The sequence below is a fragment of the Astatotilapia calliptera genome, chromosome 20 (assembly GCF_964374335.1).
Source record: "Astatotilapia calliptera chromosome 20, fAstCal68.1, whole genome shotgun sequence".
In the NCBI taxonomy this organism is placed as follows: Eukaryota; Metazoa; Chordata; class Actinopteri; order Cichliformes; family Cichlidae; genus Astatotilapia; species Astatotilapia calliptera.
Window position 1 is genome coordinate 35,539,450 of NC_137441.1, and position 21,386 is coordinate 35,560,835.

The window sequence follows — 21,386 nt, forward strand, 5'->3', positions numbered from 1 at the left end:
ATGAGTCCGTGACGTAACGACTGACTCCTCTAAAAAAAAAAGGATAACTAAGAGGGAAACGACCCATCTGCGCATGCCCCAACACGACTCTTTTTTTTTTTTTTTTTTTTTCCCCTCCTGTTTCATGGGCTTTTTCATCAACCGTGGAGGTGGGATAGAGAGGTGGAGCTGCAGCTGTCCTACTGATAAAGCCATGTTGGCTCAATTTTCTTTCTCCAAAAAGTTAGAGTAACGCAGTAAGTTCTGTTTTGGTTTTTTAGAAAAACAGCAAGCTGTTTTAAAACGTGCTGAACGCAACGTCTGGGTTAAAGTATACCCCCCTCCCCAAATAACTTAAAGGTAATTAACTTTAAACAGGTAGAAGAAATAATTAAGAGTGAAATAAAACCTTGCCTTTAAATGTAAACGCGGTTTTCTCGTCATTATCCCAGTATCACATTTTTATTTAGGTTACACGTCAAAGGCGTGAAGTCTGAGTGCAATAAATCGTGTAGCCTGAGGGGGTGGGGGAGACGTCAACCTCTGGTTTCGTTACTAAATCATGCCCCCTGGTGGCACGTAAAAATGACAACTCGATGCGATTGTTATGAAATACGTGTGTGTGTGTGGGGGGGGGGTTCAGTATTTATACGTGTATGTGATATGTTTTACCAAAGTTAACAATTAAATTGCATTTAAAAACTTATATGTAGATATATATATATCACCATTTTACTCAAAGAGCAATGAGACTAAACGCATTTCCAAAAACATACAGACTGTTTTTTTTTTTTGTTGTTTTTGTTCTTTGGGTTGTTTGTCTGTTTTTAAACAGAGCTTTTTTTTTCTTTTTAATTATTTCAATTTGTGAAAAGACCGGATAGGTTCATTAACCATCCAAACCTACAGGGGGCACTAGAAACTTAGATTTCGAGAGAGGCATGCAGACTAACTCAGTTCACTAACAAAGCAAAATAGAGTCCAGCAGTTTATTGCAATGGTTGGTAAATTTTACCTGATAGAACATCTGAGAAATGTCCGATTAAAGAACCGCTTGTTTAAAAAGAGAATAAAATGCCTCTGAATGCGAAAAATGCTCATAAATGACTCTTTCTCTAAGTGTTTGGTGGGTAATGCAGTGGATGTCTCCCACTCAGTCAGTCATGGGTACTAAAAACAACAGCTGTGCATTTCGCTGCCCAAACTGACGGTCATTTTGCTGCCACCAGTGTTAAGAATAGGAATTTCTTTTCAGGGGTGTTCAGCTTACAGATGTTTACCCAAAGCCCGAATCACACGAGAGAATGTCAAGTATGCAGAGAATCTGTGAAAAACATGCTTGAAAATTCTGGATGTCTGTTTAAAGCAAGCATATTTAATTTGAGTTCAAGCATGAAACTTGAATATAAATAAAAAGAAGGTTTGCAAGGAAATGCTGTGGTGGTAACTTAACTGTTTTGCAGCCACGCATTGCATGCATTTCAGTAATGCTCCCTTGAAGCTTTTCTGGAAAACATATTTACTGCCAGCAAATTTGTCTGCTTTTTTTTTTTTTTTTTTAAACTTGCTGTACATCCTGTCTGTCAGTGCACTCAATTACCGCAAACCCTTGTGTCACCTCCACCTTTTGTGAAAGGAGGTTTGTGCATTGTCATTTAAAAAAAGACAGACGCCAGCATGTTGTGTGGGAGACAGGTTGAAAGAGTGCCAGCATAAACACTCCCAGACCACATGTTCTCCCAGGGCAGAAGGGCTGGCTTCTCTCCAGGCACATCTGCACACAATCCCTCAGCTCTCAGCGAGTGAGCCAAGGAGACAGAGCGGGGCAAAGGAGGGAAAGGAGAAGGGAGAGAGAAAAGCATTCCCAGACAGGGAGAACCTATCTGTTATGTGAAAAGTACCATGGTGTCAGTGATGAAAGTGATGACATCTGACTTAAAGAAACAAACAAAACAAAACAAAAAAGACAAAGAGAGCGAGAGAAATGATGAAATTTAAAATACAGACAGACAAAAATTTACAAAGTTTGAAAAAGAAGTAAAGTTTTGTGACTGAGGACTCACCACCATCATTGCAAATCTGTACATCTGTATCACACCGTTAGTTTACATGCCAAGGTCTGCTTGGCTGCAGTCATTACTTGTATCCTTGAGAGAAGATGGATTGCTGCATAGACAAAGCTGCTGACTCTCACTTAGCCACAGTCTACGTTTTTTTAATGTATGCATGCCTTATGGCTGCAGATGCATGTGATTTTCCACACATTTTTACCCCGATGTACATATTTTTTTTAAACACACACGCATCCCACTTCCTATTAAGCTTTCCTCAAGGTTTTTCTTGTTTTCTGCCCTTTGGTTTACTGGCAGAATGTGGCGCTGTGCTTTTCTTCTTCTTCGTCTTCTTTTTTTGTTGTTGCTAAAAGGTAATTACTGAGCAAGCAATGCTGACAACACCTGAGGAATGCAAAGCATGCAGCACTGGGCTGTGTTCTAACCACCCACCAACCTCTCCCCACTCACCACACCTCGCTTCTCCCCATCTGTGACCCTCCCCCATTGCAGCCAACTAGCAACTACTTTCACAGGGATCGTAGATGCAGATGTTATACGCAGCACTGACGTGATTCTACCAGGAAATATGAATCAACAATAGGTTACTGCAGATTAAACTTCTTCATTAAAAAAATCAATGAAATTATGATTTTTTTTCTCTTAGTGTGGAGGAAAATCCTATCCAAAAAAACCCTTCCTCTTTCCCAACAGGCCCTTTTATTCCCGTTACTGGTGAATTTGCAGTGTGTGTTGGCTAGCTCGGGCACACTGCTGACTGAGTCACTCCCCAAACTGTCCTTGAGCTCTGTGGAACTCACAGCCCATCTGGCTGAGTACTTGCACAGATACACACACATCAAAACATTGCATAGATTTAAGCAGGGGAAGTAAATGACTATGGGTGACCCAGTTGTGGTCTGAAACTGGTCCAGTCGAAAAAGAATCAATATCTGGCTGGAGAGAATGATGCCATAAATAGAATAATGTTATTTTGTCAACCAATGCATCAAATTTTGACATTGCACGCGTGCACATACTTGGGAGACAGCGATAGAGGGTGGAGAGAGACACAGAGATTATGAATTCAGCTGAGCCTCTCCCGTCTGTCTGACTAGACCATCATGATGAAATCTGGATGAAATCCCTTGTGCATGTAGATCAACCTAAGTTTACGGGCTCGGTCTGAATTTTACAGTCAGAGATGTAATATTCACATACGACAGTTAGGTAAGAAACAATGTAGCTGATGTTGCGTATGTTTTCTGCAAACATGAGGATTAATCAGAGTACACAAGAAAAGGCTCGGGGGTAAAAAGATTTATATGGCAAGCAGCTCGTGTTAATAAAAACAGTTATCGTGCATTGTGAAAATATATTAATAGAAGGGTGGGAGCTCATTTTCATTTTACTTAGAAAATCTTGACATCATTTTCTATTTATTTTTAATACATAAGTATGGAAACAATTAGTAGTTCCAGTTGTCCAACAAGTTTTTAATGACAATAACCTATCATTAGATCATTCCCGTTAAACACACACACACACACACACACACACACACACACACACACACACACACACACACACACACACACACACACACACACACACTATTTAATGACTACATTTCCCCTTTTGACACAAAAGTTGGCATAGCAACATTTTCTAATCTCAATAATCAATATTAGCCCTCCTCTCCTCTGTTGAGGGATCCCTCTGTGACTACAGTTGCATATAAATTTTGCAAATAATTTAGACATCATCTTGCCTATTTCACCTATTTTTAAATTTTTTTTTAAATAAGATTTGATTTAATGAAAAAATGATTTAAGAATTGTAACCAATTGCAACCAATAGTAACCAGTTTGAACATGGTTAAAAGACTGTAAAAATCTACATATAGACAGAATGATGCAATGATGTGAAAATCATTTAACCACCATATTTAATAATAATTTAAAAAAAAGTATTAAGACAAAATATTACAATACTGCTGATATTTATTATTTCAAGAACAACATCAACACTTTAGATGTCAGCCTCATGTTTAAAAAAAATTAAGATTGGCAACTATTATATGCCAGGATCCTATACTGGCATATAATAGTGAGTATGGATTATAATGTACATAGTATGAGTATCTTACACATCAGTGAAGGTACCATGAATACCAAACATTAAACTGAGGTTTTGGAGCAAGTTGTTTTTCTCAGGGAAAGCCTTGCTTATTTCAGCAAGACAATGCTTAACCGTGCTTCTGTTCCAACAGCATGTCTCCACTGTGCAATAACCTGGTGTTTTATAGTAACCTGCTTACAGTTCAGACCTGTCACCCACTGAAAAGATCTGACACAGTAAGAAGTGACATTTCTGATGGACTCCCCTGAACTGTTTAGCAATTTATTTCAAGCAGAAAAGGAAAACGATTACACAGAAGTAAACATCATCTGCTGTACCATCTTGTTTTTCTACTATTGTCAGTTAAACAAAGTGTGTAAAGGTTTTGCAAATTCCTGCATCCTGTTCGGATTTATATTTTACACAGGATCCCAACTTTCTTGAATATGCAGCAGTGGTTCATAGAGCTGGTAGGTAATAGTTAGCCTTAAAGAGCTGCTGGCTGTTTGTTTACTGCACCTGTACATCTTGGTGTGGTGTTGAAGTTAGGGGGTAAAATTTCAAAAGAAAAACAGAAAAAGGGCCAGATAATAAGGCAAGGATGGGACAAGTGATTGTGTAAGACAACATATTTGATGTGTGGGCTTCATTTTCCTCAGATGACAAGGGTCAACGTCTGTTAGTGAATTTGGCCTGGTGCTCTGAAAGGTTTGGAAATGCACTTGGCAAAAGTATAGAGAAAAGAAGGGATGGCTGAAAACGTTATTAGAGAGTCAATCTAGCTTTAATTATATAATTAAGGAGAATACTAATTAATGCTTCTCTTTCCATCTACATTGGCCTTAGGCAAAAACATTATCTCAACACGTCCCAGTTTTTTTCCCTTTTCTTTTTAAATCTCAGTAAGCTGCTGTATTTCAATGTCTACTTCCAACTCAGGAAATAGTAGCAGTGATCTGGTCCTCCTCATTTCATATGCACTAGAGGTACTTGACCCAGGGCTTGTGTATGGCTTGAGCAAAGAAAAAGCCAATAAAAAGTGTCTACTGTTAGGGAGATCACCTTATCTAAATCACCATTCCCATTCTTCAAAGTGCACTTTAAGCGCAGGCAGCTCTGCATTTCTTCTTCCTAATCATACTGGGTTGGAGGGATGACTTAAATGAGCACAACACTGGAAGTTAAAGCAAAAAAAAAAAAAAAGTCTGCTAGGTAGGTTATTTATCTCCCTGCCTAAAAGGTGTTATTATTTGGCGAGAAGGCACAACTGGAAGATGAAGTCAGTATAAATAAGCAAATAGCCCAGTGCTTTGAGCGGAGTACATGAGAGTGCTGGGAAACGCGGCTCCAATCACTACCGCTGTTCCTGGCTCAATTTCCCTGGCTGACGTCAGCTGACTGCCTTGGCTCTCTCCACTCTCCGCTCCTCCGGACACAGCGCCGAGTAAAAATGCTGCTCTCTGTGTCGCCAAGGACAGGAATCAACCCTTACAACAGCTACAACGGCAAAAACACCAAGAAGGTAAATAACGACACCACCGGCCACTTCTATCGCGTCTTTCTCAAAGTAAGTCATTTTCCCCTCTCGATGCGGTGTTGTTCGAGCTCTGGCTCTCCAGTTAAAAGCTGCTCGGCTGTTTAAGCTGCAGTGTCCTTGAAAGTGGATCACAGGCGACGTTTAAACTCGCATACTTGCCATTGCGGTGTTCGTTTCCGGCTTTTTGCTTGTTCTTCTTTAAACTGTTACACATTAAAACGGGGCCCGTTACGTTGTTGTTCGTGAAATAGTAGCAGGCTACAGTTTGCTTTCGTTTGTTCTGATACGGCGTCTGCTCGCTTCCTATACCGAGCCTGCACACAGTACAGCTTATAAATGTGTTGTGGAGGCACGCTAGGCTCATGATAAGCTAATAAAGACGAAGCATATTTGACTTTAATATGGATTCGCCGGGTTTTAATGTCATATATTCGGCTAAGTTCTCTTCTCATTGAATTAACCACAAGTTAGCAAAGTTTTTTTTTTCCCTCTTTCACGCGCACCAGCATGCCCCACCCCTTCTGTCTTACAAATGATTACTGATGGCACTATAAGGAAAGTTACTGAGCCCACGAAAGAAGTCTAGTGTAATCGATTTTTCTCTTTTTTTCCAGTAAAATGACAAATAGTTTTTAAGATAAATGTTGATTAGTTTGCATACTGAGATGAGTAATTGATGAGGTGACGTGCAACCACTTTTCTGTGCAGGCTGTATGGATTTTTCTTAATTAAAATTCTGGAACTCGCACATGTGTAAAGATTATATATAACGTTTGCAGTCACGGGGAAATGTTACTTAAGTCAACGATTTGAAGTTTTCGTTGTTTGTTTTTGCTCGTGATAGTGGCAGCATTTTTTAAAAACTAATATTTAACCCCAATTTTTGGATTTATAATGTTGGTATTATAGGTATTTTGCATCACTATATATGTATATTATCTACATGGGCATATATAAAAATATGCCAACACGCTATAAAACGGCATTACGTGTGAAACAGCTGAAACGCTTCCCGTCTTTCCCTTCTTTTTCCTCGTCATTCTCTCTCCTGCCTCAAGAAGACTGGAAAGAATTCAGATTGCTCAGATTAATGATCTGGAATTCCTGGAATCCTGGATTCAGACATTGTGCTCACTTCTAGAGGTGCTTTGCAAACTGAAACCCTTTTTTTGCTGAAAGAAGACATGCACACACAGTTTTTTTTCACCCCTACACACACACCTTCACAAAGAAAGGGACTTGTAAATCCAGTGTCAAGTGGCAGCCCCTGGTCTGTGTCATTTACTACAAGAAACAGGGCGGAGAAAAGAGAGGGATTAAGAGACACCCCACCCACCCCCTCTTCCTCTGCTTTTGATTAACTCCCTGATCTTTTTTTTTTTTTTTTTACTTTCTCTCTTTTAGCCTTACAGGCTGTCTAAGTGTTAAGATGAACCCAGGTTTTAGTCAGGAAGAGAAGAGCAAATAGGTCTCACCTTCGAGCCGCAGGACATCACCTTATGTGGTTCTTTCCACCTTGCTGTTTTTCTCAGTCTTTTTTTTTTTTTCGCTTGAAGCAACAGAAATTTAATATAAAAAGATTGCATCTGTAATACTAAAATCGTTTCCACTGCCCCTAAGGTTTCTTTAACCTAGGAGGTAGGATGGATCTATCTTTCTGTGATACAATATATCATCAATTTATAAAAGATGCTGTTGTTGCGTAGTGCAAACATGATCGACTTTGTGATGCTAGTAGTTTGTGCATAGATCGAAGGCTACTGTATGGTAATAGAAATAAGCAAATATGCATTTAATGTTTAGCAAAATGAATTTTTGCTTGTACAGTTTAATTCATCTGGGATTTTATAGGCTACTGTGTTCTTATCTTGTGATTAATATGAACTTAAATCAAACAAAAGAACTAAATGTGGTGTCTGACCGATGTTGCATTTTGTTTTAACATGCTCTGTATCAACAGATTTAGCATTAAAGCGTCTTACAGTGAGACTCATACAGTTAAAAGCATGCGTTCTGCCTCATTTAGCACTCATTGTTCTTGCTTGGGTGAAAAAGTCCTTGAGTCACCTGCTCTCCCTACAGGAATCACCTGTGCTCCCTCCAACTGTAATCACCTCATCGGTCTTTAGCTGCTCTCTGCAACATGGTGTAGTCCCCCCCCCCCCCCCCTTTTTTTTTTTTTTTTGTAGTTATGCTGCTTGCACAGCTGTGGTGACAACACACAGCGCTGATTTATCTTTCTTAGGCTGTAAAGAGATAATCGTATAGTAACCGGGAAGTGGGGACTGCATAGGGAAGCAACGGAGCATCAGTTGTTCATAGGCAGATAGCATTGATTAGTTAATATATAGTGAAAATAATTAAACAACATCCTCATGCATTTTTCATTCAATGTGCGTGTGTATGTATATATGTATGTGTGTGTATGTATATATGTATGTGTGTGTATGTATATATGTATGTGTGTGTATGTATGTATATATATATATATATGTGTATATATATATATATATATATATATATATATATATATATATATATATATATATATATATATATATATATATATATATATATATATATATATATATATATATATATATATATATATATATATATATATATATATATATATAAAACATTACCTCATGATCAACATTTCAAGGACGTGAATTGCACCGAACGGTGGCGTCTCTGGGAATGTAGTTCAGTTTAAAGAACTTTAATCTTGAACCCATGGTCCTCGTTACTCCTTGTATTGATGTGCTGCAGAGGAATGTAAAGAATGCTGACACTGTTATGGATATAAGGAGCAGTGTAAACAGATACTGTATGTCAGCGGTTGTGGATTGACAAATAACATGCTTGCAGCTGGGAAATCAGTGGTATGCAAGGAAGTCAGGTTTTGTGCAATGATTAACTGAGAAGAAATGTAGCCTGTAAAATGAGATTTTTAATTCCTAATCATTTAAATTAAAGGTATTTGTCACAGGCTACCCTTTGCATGCATATTTTCATGTGTTTGCACCATTACATTGGAAATTACCTTACATGGGTGGCAAAACACCTGGAGCGGGACTGGGGCAGATGGGGAGTAGGTGTGGAGCTGACTCACTGCCATCCTCTTTTCAGATGGAGCCTAGCAGAGCGCTCTTAATGAGACACTACCTTCTGACTGGAGAGCACATGAGAGGGATTAGCACTTTCCGCTAACAAGCTCAGATCCCAATTAGTAAGGCTTCGCTTGCCAGAATCGGGCCCGGGCTCGGTCTCCCGTCGGATCCTGTCTCCCCAAGCCTTTGCAGGTGCATCCCTCCTGACAGCCTGTGCAGGCCGCTTATCATGAAGGCGAGGGAAAGCACCAGAAAAGACTGTGATTGTGGAAAAACAAACAGTGTACTGATGCTAAAGAAGAGAGGGAGATTAGAGAAGCAGGATAAGATGAATGGGGTCTGTGGTTTTCTCAGCTCGAATAAAAAGATAGCTTTCAAGTTCGGAAGGATGACTCCATATCGGTTTGGAAATCATAAGGCAGCTGAGTAGTGGGGAAGCATAAAAGTTTGCACATAAATCACTATATAAAGCAAGGTTTGTACTAGGAGAAACTCCATATCCTTTCATTTATTTTATATGCCTGTAGCCTGTTGTTAGCTTGACTAAAGACTTGGTTTTGATATTCATCTAGTTTGTTCAGAGGTTTCTATAAATATAGTTTAAATAAAGGCTCCACGGACAGGAAACCTCTTTAAGTCTCTAATGCTGTAAAAATTCAAACTCTATATAATCAAGTTCATGTACAATGCTGTACCATTAGCCACTTACATAATGTGTCTCTGATCCTTAATAGTGTGTCATTACAGTGTAAACAAAACACAACAGAGGCCCTCCAGCCTTTCTTTCACAGCTTGGAAACCCTTTGGTTTGAATTCATGTTACATTAAAAAAATTGCTGAAATACAGAAATGGCACCAAACTAAATTTTGATATCTCCATCTTGCTTCCTGTTCCTTGTTTCCTGCTTTAAACAGCAATATTTCTGTGTTGGCTGGCATGTGACCAGTCCTAAATGTAGTGCACCCCTATTAGTCCTGTCACTGTGGTTTGTTGAAGCAGCCATTGATTGTCTGTTTTTCTGCTCTTCTTGCCCATGTGTGTAAGACTGTTTCAGTATTTCTGGGCTGGTACAGTTTACTCAAAGCTGAATTTTGAACTCCTACAAATGTAGGGATCTAACAGTTGTGAAACTGAGATCTGCATACCGCAGTGTTGTCTTCCTGTATGGTAATGTTGAGCGTGGTGGTTAGCTAAGCATGTTTGTCTGGTGAAAGCTGTACGGATTCAAGATCGTTCAGGTAATGGCTAAATTCGAAGTGCATCGGAATGACAGAGTTTATGTTTGTCATCATGGGTGTGCATTAAAAATATTTTTCACTTACATCTTCAATAGATGTGCATTCATTCATTTTTTTTTTTTTAAACCACTGTTAAAGGTTTGGAGAGATATTAGTTGGTTGTTGAACGTTACCCTTGGTATTTAAGAAGGAAGGGAAGAAGACATGGGTCATAATTAGGCTGATTCCAGCTGTCTTTCTTCCTTTCTGTTAATAAGCTGATGGCCTGAGGGTGACCTTGTGAGGTCCAACAAGCCATTGGTGCAGGAAGATCAATCCCTTTATTGTAAAGATGCCGCATATAGCTAAAGTCTTACTTTGAGTTGGATACAAGGCCTAATCGATCCAATACATCCATCACATTCCTTCTTATTGCAGGATTGGGATCTCTGCTGCTGTCGGATGACAGAACTTTCTGATATTTAAACATGCCTGCTGTTAGGCAAGGGTTAATACACATGGCTTGTGTGTTGTTGCTTGGTAATGGATTAAAACTATATTTTGTGACTCACCCACCGCTACAAGCCACCCCATTGTTCTCTGTGGTTTGACCTTCTGACCTCAGTTAATCAAATTGTTCCTCCTCCTCCAGCAGTAAGAGGGGACGCAACACCAAGGCCAAGCGTAGCTGGCGTTTGGATACATTTTACTTCACTTCCCTACTAATTTAATTTGGTTGGCACAAGATGGGATCAGCTGGAGTAGCACTGTATACAGCTGTCATTCTTTGTTTGCTATCTGGCCACCGACAACACTCTGGGCATTCAAAAAAGTCATGTGTCAGTTAAATGAGTCCGCTGTGGTCTTAGAAGTTGCTTGTATAATGTTTGTTTGTTTGTTTGAAACCACTTTGCTGCTGATGGGAAGCTTAAGTATGTTTTCAGAAATGTATGCAATCACCCATTTCTGCTTAATAGAAAGCTTTAGTTTTAGCAGGTTTTTGTCAATATCCACCTAAAAGGAATGCTTTATAAAACTTCCTGAAAGAGTCTGTAATAGTATCATTCTGAGTGAACAAAGTTTGCTTCATCAAAACAGCAAAAAAAAAAAAAAATAGGGTGTCTTTTTAAGCTTTTCAGCTTTGCTTCTGTATATAGTTTCATTTTTAAACCAAGTTCTGTAGTTTTGGAGAGGTCTCTGTAGGTCCTCAAGGATTTTGATGATGGATGTTGTGCATGTAAACTCACTTTTTTAGCTGTCATTGTTCTCCAATGCACCTGTCTAGCAGCAGTCTTCTGCTAAATGAAAGGTGCTTCTGTAAAAAGTACGCAGGAAAGCAATTAAAGAATTAATGTACACAAAGTTAAGCCATTCAGTCTGATTGGCTAACTGTGGACTTTTCCACTGTTCGCTGGAGAAAGTCCTCTTTTCCATCTGTTTTTAGCAATCTTCCCAACACGAGTTGTGTGCCATCTGTGAATCCTGCGCTCTTGCGTTGATGGTTTGTAGAGATGCCTGTAGAGTTGGATCTGCACAAAGACATACTCATGCCAACCTGTCCATTCTGTTGTTCTATGGCAGCCACAGCACAGTGTGCTGAGAGGAGGCACTGGCTAGCTTTTAGAACTCGTGAACTAGCTTTAGATGCTTGTTTTGATGGAGGTTAAAAAGTCAGTTCACCAAAACGTACATGAAAATATGCAATGTACAAATAAAAACAGGCATTTTAAGATGTCTCCATATTAATTTTGCATATCCTAGTAAATGTGGCTGATTGACTGAATCTTTGTATATGAATGCAATCTGACTTTTATTATTTAGTATTTCTGTTTTTTGCAAATACTACAATGGTACATACTATTTCTTCTCATATTTTGCTTCATATAAATAGTATAAATTGTGTAATCGTAATACTTGTTATATCTTATATTTCTGTTTTTCCCTCACAGTGACCTGTTATAATATTTATCTGACTGGCCTGACCTGTCCAGCCAGATTAAGCATTAAATTGATGCTGATATCTTGTCTGTGTCTCTCTAGCCTCAACTGGTTGGTTTTTTTTATTTCCAGTTAATGACTGCATCCATGCGTACATCCAATTTCATGTACCTAAAAAGAGCCCTCTGTTTCCTCCACAGCAGACATATGTGTCCCCGTCCAATCATCAGATGGCTCCCCCAAGCCCCAACAGCAACACCACCACAATTAGCAATGGCAGCAGTAACAGCAGCAGCGGGGGAGAGCAGCTGAGCAAAACCAACCTTTATATCCGTGGCCTCCACCCAGGAACCACAGACCAGGATCTGGTCAAACTCTGTCAGCCGTAAGTCACCTAAAACACATTTACTTCAGCGTGCACTTACACCCAATAAATTTCTCTGGCTGTCTGAGGAAGCATGAACCCGGCTAGAGCAGACTAGATTATAATGGGTGATGGCTGGTCGGCTGCAAGGATGAAAGGCTTGCATCTCTACTTTTGGCAAATAAAGAAGATGTATAGTTTCTATACAACTTAAGTGCACAGGAACACTAAACCATACCATATTTGGTATTTATGTAATGTACAAGAGGGCCACATTTATCCATGCATTTTTTTTTTAACACATCATGTAGTGGCTTTTTGGAAAAACTAACAATCACTGGGGCTGCAAACTAAGACCTTTCAGCCTGACATAGCTGAGCACAGACTTTCCAACAACTAGGTACAGAATGTTTAGTCTCACTCTCTCATGCTAATTCATTCTGTCTCTTCGTGCTCATTCATACACTTTTAATCTATGATTATTTTTTCTCTTATGTTTTAGTCATGATACAGTATGACAGTGAGCCCTGTCATCCAGATACAGCGTCACTTCTGCACTATAAATATCATGCCATGTTGCTCATCAGTGTGGCTGTGAGTCTTCGAGAACTTTGTTGTGGACAGCATGTAGTCAGACATCAAACAGCAGCAGCATCCAATCCATCTGATATGTTTGTTAGGCCTTCAGTGGAAGACATCAAAACATGCAGGGCTGAGATGAATGATCTGCTCTTAGTTAATTGAATTATGGAGCCTGGTGATGAGAACCAGAAGAGCAGAGGAGCGTAGTGGGAGAAAAGGAGGGAAAAGAGGGCTAGAGAGATTGAACGAGGGAGGGTGAGGCCTGCTATTTTACAGCTGTCTGGAAGCTATGGCTCACATGAGGCAGCCCAACCCTACAGGAAACGGCAAGCCCAGGGGAAAGGGAAAGACAAACAAGGGCAATGGTAGTGGGGGGGTCAGAGGGGGAGGAGTGAGTGGAGTTCAGGGTTTGTGTGTCAGGTGGTGTTCTGTGGGGGTAGTTCTCATATTTCTGCTTTTACGGAGCAGATAAAAATCACTGCATGAAATGTGCCTTTTAGCAGAGCACATTAAGGCTGATGTAATTTTCAGTTAAACTAGAATGAAAGAGGATATTGTGTCCAATAATAGTTAAAGGGGTAACGGCTTGTAGATGAGGATGTAAAGCAGCAGGAAGACTACTCATGTAGGGACTCTGACTTACTTTGCTCTAGTTGGAACCGTAAATCTGCGTATACTTTGAGGACGCAGCACTTCCAGAGCTCCCCTCCCCCACACTGAGAGTTGTTGCATGCAAGCTCTGTGATGTACTGTGTACCAAGTGAGGGATGAGAGACGGGGATGGGATTGGGGGTTGGCTCTCCATTGGCCACCGGGCCCAGCATTTGTGTCTCCGGGTGCCTTGCTGCCGCTCTGGTTATGCAGCAAGTGTGCAGCATGAAGAGCTCATAACTTAAATGCTAGTTGTTGTGAGAATAAGCAGGCTGATGGCACTGCCATAGTGTATATGCAAATGTAGGAACACAATGCTGGCATATCCATCCAGTCAAGTGAGTGGCATTTTGTCACTTGGAGTCAGAAATGCATTGTGAAATTGCGGTTTTGCATATGAGGGCAAATGGCCCTCCAGCTTATACACACTGGATGGGATTGCAGAAAATAGACCAAATGAATGACTGTAACATGAAATATCTCTGTTATAGTAGATAAAATATTGTCAACACAGCCCAACATGCTCTCGTGCATGTTATAAGGACAAGGAAAACCCAAAGAACAAGCCCACATCAGCATTCAGGTTGGGATTTGCTTGCAAGGTAGAAAAGTGTTTGGGTTTTTTCCCCCTTACAGTCCTCAGAGTTTGGCACAATCAAACAGAATAATCAGATGAAGTTCTGTAATGTGAATTTATATGACTGTTTGATCTTCTTGTCCTACAGCCTACACAGATGACCTTAAGCCATTTAAAAAAAGTGGGGGAAATGCTTCCAGGCTTGTGTTTTTATTTGTATTTTTTTGTTTGTTTTAAATGTGTTTTATAAAAAAAAAAAGAATATGTTAGACTGTCACATTACAGCTAACAGGTCATCAGCTAATCCTTACTTACAAAAGTCAAATTATTTATGAAATTGATTTCTCAGAGTGAGGCAGTGGTGCTGTGCCACTAGATGCAAGTTGAATTATATTTCAGGGGGCACTAAGACCCAGTGGAGGGTTAAAGGCTGTCTAGAGAGAAGCTGGTTAGTAGAATGAGAGTGTGGCTGGGAGCCAGTATTGGACAGGACAGCCAAGGAGAGGCATATCAGATTACACTGCATGCACATGCCTGGAGAGATGGGGATTGATAGACCCTGCTGCACAGAACCATTCGCCCAAGTCGAACACTATCCTATGTATCTGCAGTGTCTACGGCTAGGTGGGGCGTGGGGTGTGGGTAGTTAATGTAGAATTTTCATATTTACGGTGAATTATGATGCAATCTCTGAAAAAATTGATGGGGGGATTCATATCTACCAGTTTGCCACTGCATGTTGGATTTCCCTGGAGATATGATCCCTATTGACATTTGTGTGTGAGCTAGAATGAATAAGATATGGTAAATCTATAGTCCTCCTAGAATGCAGAAGCCCACGGGACAGTATCATTTTTTTCTAACTGAATTTGCCCTGCCTTGGATTTGTTATCAGATGAGGTGATTGTGTAACTTTATTGAAATCTTTAGATGATTTACAATTTAGTCATCAAGAGTATTACATCTATACACAGTGGAAGGACTACCTCTGAGTGCAAACCTCACTGTTTTTCAGGTATGGGAAAATTGTGTCCACGAAGGCCATCTTGGACAAGACTACCAACAAATGCAAAGGTGAGGGTTTGTTGTTGTTGTTGTTGTTGTTGTTGTTTTAATTAAATGAAAAAACACAGCTGTTCCATGCTCATCCATAATATTTGTTGAAATGTGGCCTTTTAGTTCACTAACGCCTCTTCTAGTCAGCTGATCATTGTGTAGCATATCAAGTGGTAAAATTACACCACAAATATGAAACTAGTTTCTCATCATGGTTTTTGCTGAAATGTGTGGGAGGAGAAATACCTCATTTTATTTAGGTGGGATACTTTCTTGATAGAATGTGGGGGAGGCAGCACAACTGGTCCCTATTTGGTCTCCATAGGTTCACTGTCAGATCTGACTGTATCACACATTTGCATCCTGCCTTGCGTCACAGTTTTGCTTCTGTTGTTTTTTTTAAAACATGGTCCAGGCTTGCTTGCATGTGTGAAAATGCTCATAGTTACACATCGCTGCACAGAAAATGAATAAAAAACATAACCAATACGAACATGTTAGAGGGAATGGAGTTTCTGTAAAAATCCAGCAGAGAAGGAGAGGACTACTCTGAGCCCACAGCACCGTCAACCTTGGACTGGGCGAATGGGCTTGCGTGTAAATAAGAGACCGTGATCAGATGATCCGAGATGCCAAAGTTCAGAAATCTATAAAAGAGCAAGATCATGTGGGGTCTGGTGTCTGATAGTTTATAGAAATCACTCCTTTACTTCATGGGAAGCCAAAAAAAAAAAATGTTGGTGCGATGTGAAATCTATGGCTGGTATCGGTAATGTGCAAGGTTACAGCATACTGCTGATAAAGTCAATAAAGCTGTTTGACAAGTGCATGAAGCCGTCAGCTTCACACTGTACCTACTGAGTAGGTGTGTGTTTATTTTTTTTTTAATATGGGCAGCGTCCTCCATCTGTCCCCCAGAGGGACGCACATTCCAGTCCTAGCCAGCTGTCTCTTCAGATTCATACACTGTTACCACGAGTACCTCATGAGTTCAAACTGTGCACCTCTCCTGCAGTATGCACATCTCACTGTCATATATTTTGTTCCCTGCAGGCTATGGCTTTGTCGACTTTGATAGCCCAGCCTCTGCTCAGAAGGCAGTGACGGCACTGAAGGCTGGCGGAGTGCAGGCTCAGATGGCCAAGGTGAGAACTCAGCTTGAGGTATCAAAATTCGGTGGGTTAATTTATAACTGCTTGGTGTAAGTTTAATTTAGCCTGAAAGAGCACTTTATCAGTGTCTCAGCAAAAATGTTGAATAATGATTTGATTCATTAATTTCACATTAAATGTTGACTCATTAATCATAGAGGGAAAAGGTTGCTCCTTGGGTTTTTCTACCTCTTAAGAAATAACAGATCTCTCTTGCTGTTTCTAGCGCCCCATTCTTTAAAAAAAAAAATAAATAAAATCAAAAATCTATCACGAGATATTCCTTTATGCTTAAATCCGCTTTTTTCATACATAAAATCGCTGGCTTCATCAGTCTGCATTATGTTGTTCAGAAACGGTCATTCTTATGTTAATTTTCCCTGCAGCTTCATCCAGACGGGGCCTCTGGTAATGCTGGAGCATATGTCATGTGCTTGACATTTGACTGTATATCAAGTGACTTAGTTAGTGTCAGATTTTTGTTACTAGTTTATGTAACAGAGAGAATGAAAGGGTTGCAGGGATTTTTAAACCAGAGAATCATCCAAACACCAATTACTAAACGGGGAGAGAGAAAAAATCATCTGCCCTGTTTTGGTGAGGATGTTCTTACCTCAGGCTTTTTGAGTTCAGCATGTTGCACAGCTTCAATGCAACATTGCTCATATGATTAAAAGGCGGCATTTGGAAACTTAAACATAAATCACCTACATGTTTAAATAACATCAGCAATGTTACAACTTCTGCAGAAAAGTAACCAGGGTGCTGTTCAGAGGTGAAGCCAGCACCCTGCAGCGCTGTCACAATAATAGTGCACTATAAGACTATTTCTGTGCACAAAGAGTCCACGGATGCTTACATGTATGTATGTGTTTATAGTGGTGATGGTGTTTGGGGAGCACGTCCCAGAGCCTGCTCTTTGAGCTCCCTGCACAAAGGACCTGTCTGTTCTCCCTAGTGGCATCTGACTCAGTGTCTGAGCAGTTCCCCAGTCAGCAGGGCACAGTGCCCAGCCACCCGCCCTGTCACACGCACGCCCACAGACACACAGAGCCCACTTGACAATCGCACACGCACTTCAGCAGCCTTGCCTCAACCGGATTATGACACGCTCTCACGGACTCGCACACCACCGGCGCCCTGGGAAAGCTGATCTCTCGTTAAGCTGGATCACTGACATTCATACGGCTTCTTGCTCGCAAAATAACTTGATTTCAGTCACCCTTTCAGCCCGGCTTTACAACAAGACTTGTGTGTTTGCGTCAGAATTCTCTCTGACTCACTGTGACTCATTCACAGATGAAATCCACAACTGGGGCTTCTCTGCTGCTCGCTCTCATGGGTTCAAGCCTCATTGCTAGTGTACACTGCGGGGAGGGAGGAAGGTGAAGGAGAAATCACCTTCATCGCAGGTCGCAGCGATTACACATGCATTATTCATGGAATGGAAATTAACTCGCGCTGCATTTACAGGTTTTTAATCACATCTGCACTCTGAGATAATGAATATGCATAATGGTTAGAGGGCGATACAGATACCGTCGGTCACATTAAATTTGTTTTAAGCAGGGCACAAAGGAAATTGGAAGGGGAGGAGCCTACAAAACAGTTCAAGTTGCTTAGAGTGAAACTTTCTTTCAGCATGTTTTCTAATCATTTTAAATTCAGATTTGGAAGCGCTGCATATTTTCTCTGGTTTATAAAAGCCGACAGAGCCAGCATCTGTGCCTGCATTCAAGGTCAGAATTACCACATGAATATAGCTGCCTGAATGCAAGCAGTGCATTAGTAACATGATCGAGGAAACGGAACGACCACGTTTTTGGTAGCACAATTCGTGAGATGTTCTCCAGATTGTTCCCGAAGGTCTTTGTCCAAAATGTCACTGCTCTCTCTCTCTCCACCAAGCGAGAGAAAGGGAAAGCACGTAATCGCTTTAGATCATCCAGGGATGGCAAGCCATATGAAATGTAATTATGCTTTGATATCGCAGTGGCTGAATCGCCTGCTTTCATCCTCTTAAGGTCCTGGCTCTGAACAATGACCCCTTTTTTTTAACCCTTTGGAAATAAAATATAAGTGATGGAAAATAAGAGAAGAGTGTAATGAAGATCTGTGCAGATTACATTTGTAATAGTGAGCTATAGAAATAGAACTGAAAATTTCACTTGACTTAAAATGAGTTGAGCTGAAATCCAGCCAGAACTTTGTTCACCGTCTCTTTTCTCTCCAGACCTCACGGTCCACGTCTCACGGGTCCAAAATGAAATCTGACTTCAGCTTCAGACCTTCTACCTTTTCTTGCTGTTTCTTTTTTTTTTTTTTTTCATGTCCTCTGCCTTACATCCTCCAAATATCAGTCATCTCACACACTTCCTGTTCAAAGGTTATGTAAATTTCCCAAATGTTTGCTGGCAGCTGTATTTTCTTGGAACGCTTCTATGGTCATGCCTCAGCTGTTGTTCTGTCACAAGGAAACCAAGAGCCCCAAATCATTCACCTCCCTCTGGCCTCTCTGTGGTTAGCAACAGGAACAAGACCCCACCAACCTGTACATCTCTAACTTGCCGCCGTCAATGGACGAGCAGGAGCTGGAGAACATGCTGAAGCCCTTCAGTCAGGCCATTTCCACACGCATCCTCCGTGACGCCAATGGAACCAGTCGAGGAGTGGGCTTTGCCAGGTACACGCTGTTGTAGGACAGCTGGCTGAAGTTGACTAGTTGTGCTGTAACCTTGTGTGTATTTAAGAAAATCTCAAGTCCAATGGGAGTACTAAAGTTCAAAGCAACTTTTTTAGTATAATGTTGGGTGAGTGGGCCCTCTGGTGGTCATTGTAGGTAGAAACCTTTCAAGCAGAAACTGTCATTCAAAGAAGTGATGGATTGGCTCTCTAGTTTTATTAAGCACAAAATATGTCCCTTAGGATGGAGTCGACAGAAAAATGTGAGGCCATCATCCAGCATTTCAATGGGAAATATATCAAGACTCCACCTGGAGTTCAAGGTGAGTTTTCTGGAGGTTTTTTTTGTTTTGTTTTTAAATTTGAGGCTGAGTAGACTGTCTTTATTTATTCAGCATCAAGACAACAGTCTTATTAAAACGGTTTTAGAAAACTGAGTGTTATCTCCTGTTTGGAAAACCTCTGGTTCAGCACCGTCAGAACCCTTGCTGTGTAAATTTGCTGATGGAGGCCAGAAGAAGCGCCAGAGCCAGGGGAAATATCTGCAGAACGGTCGGCCCTGGACAAGAGATGGAGAGACTGTGAGCTTTGTTTTTTTTAGTTTATTTTTTTATGCCTGTAAGGGGGGGATCCAAACACCTCATGTTTCTCCCTCATAATGACATTGCTCTTTTGTTTTCTTCCTCCAGGGAGGAATGACCCTCACCTATGACCCAACCACAGCCTTACAGAATGGGTCAGTATGCTGGCTCATGCTAATCTCTTGTATAGCCCCAAGGAGTGGTGGTCTAAGCTGTGGTCACTAAGAAATCTGTGCCTCTTTCTGCAGGTTTTACTCCTCTCCCTATAGCATTACCCCCAATCGGATGATTGGACCAACCTCCCTTTCCCCATATATGCATCCACCTGTGTCCACCTATCAGGTACTGGGGTTGTTGTGTTTTCAATTTTATAGCTTTTTGGTTTGAAAATTTGTTTTTAATATTTCAGCCATATTTTCTTCTTTATTTTCTGCAACTATTTTGTAATGTTTCTGCACGTGTGTTTTTATATTAACTGACACGTCTTCGATTTTCTTGCAGGTACACAACCCGTCCTGGCTACATCACCAGTCATACATAATGCCACCCACAGTGAGTATCCGGCAGTTTATTTGTTTTTATTTCTCTCAAGACCCTTTTAATTTAGCTTTGATTCTTGATGTTCCCCCCATAGGGAGCTGTCCTGACACCTGGGATGGACCACACCATGTCCATCCAGCCAGCATCAATGATGGGGCCTCTAACACAGCAGCTCAGTCACCTCTCTATGGGCAGCAGTGGTACAGTAAGTACAGTGCACAGTATCTGGCTATGAGAAAGGCCAGGGTAAGAATTGTGTGGTTTGTGCCTTTTGAGTTTCAGCTTCTTTTTTGTATTTGAATTCTTCTCCGGGTGCAGATTCACACAGCTAATGAACTTATTTCCATTCTCTTCCAGTATATGCCTGCAAACACATCTATGCAGGGGACCTACATACCCCAGTACACCCAAGTGCCTGCCACCAACATCTCAGTTGAGGTACTGCCCTCCACCTCTCGCCTCCCTTTGGAAACATTTACCCCTCAAACTTTTACATAACTGCAGATTAATTAAATATTTGGTGCTTCTTTCTCAGGAAAGTGCCGTCCAACAACCTGTTGCCATAGAGACACCAACAGAGCATGCAACCTACTCTTACCAGCATAACAAGTAAAGAGGTGGGTTTTGACTGATTCCCCCAAGTGACTGTGTGTGCGTGCGTGCGTGCGTTCTAATTGGCTGATCTTGTCACCCTGCGTTAGATCTTCATCTGGGGCCCGACTGACTCTTGAGGGGTCCCAAGAGCTGAGATTCCCTGTGTGAAGAACTAGACACTCCAGGAACACAAACTGTTCCACACAAAGGACAAAAACAAAGATATTTTCTATGAACTCAGATTTTAAAACAAACTCTTTTACTTCAGACAAGCAAAGCTGGAGGACAGCAGACGGTGGGGAAATGGAAGAATGGAACAATGAGCATCTATTTTGATAACGGTCAAGAAAAGTTCAAAAAGCTGTTAAATGTGTCGTGTATGACCATTGATCATATTCTTTTTTTCTCTCTTCAAAACACTACTCCGGGGAGCAAGGATGAAACCAGGAAAAGAACATTTCAACACCATGTTTTAGGTCATGTTCTGCTTTTGTAAGATATGCAGTTTTTGTTTTTTTACATTTTTCTCCTTTTTGACTGATGCTTTCAGACTTGAACCTGCCTTTTTGTAAATAGTTCTTTGGTTATTTTTGTGTGTGTTTCTAGCCTCGTCCAATTGATTGATTGGTGCAAATATTCGGAAGCAGAAAA

At 40.7% G+C, this 21,386-nt stretch overlaps 1 protein-coding gene across 5 annotated transcripts; it reads left to right on the forward strand.

Annotated features, from left to right (window-relative positions):
- The first annotated feature begins 90 nt into the window (after positions 1-90).
- Positions 91-20,956, forward strand: LOC113013292 (RNA-binding motif, single-stranded-interacting protein 2-like). Of its 5 annotated transcripts, none has more exons than XM_080294414.1 (14): positions 91-236; positions 12,158-12,342; positions 15,147-15,205; positions 16,241-16,332; positions 18,864-19,021; positions 19,264-19,343; positions 19,492-19,601; positions 19,710-19,756; positions 19,850-19,943; positions 20,103-20,153; positions 20,236-20,346; positions 20,499-20,579; positions 20,677-20,758; positions 20,843-20,956. In XM_080294414.1, exons 2-13 carry the CDS (start codon positions 12,188-12,190, stop codon positions 20,752-20,754), a joined length of 1,116 nt encoding a protein of 371 aa, XP_080150540.1. In that variant the 5' UTR covers positions 91-236; positions 12,158-12,187; the 3' UTR covers positions 20,755-20,758; positions 20,843-20,956. The 5 variants fall into 5 exon arrangements, with proteins under 5 accessions (XP_080150540.1, XP_026009871.1, XP_080150539.1 ...); XM_026154086.2 differs by lacking the exon at positions 91-236 and adding an exon at positions 5,465-5,718; XM_080294413.1 differs by lacking the exon at positions 91-236 and adding an exon at positions 5,465-5,718 and having other exon boundaries at positions 12,161-12,342.
- Positions 20,957-21,386: the final 430 nt, after the last annotated feature.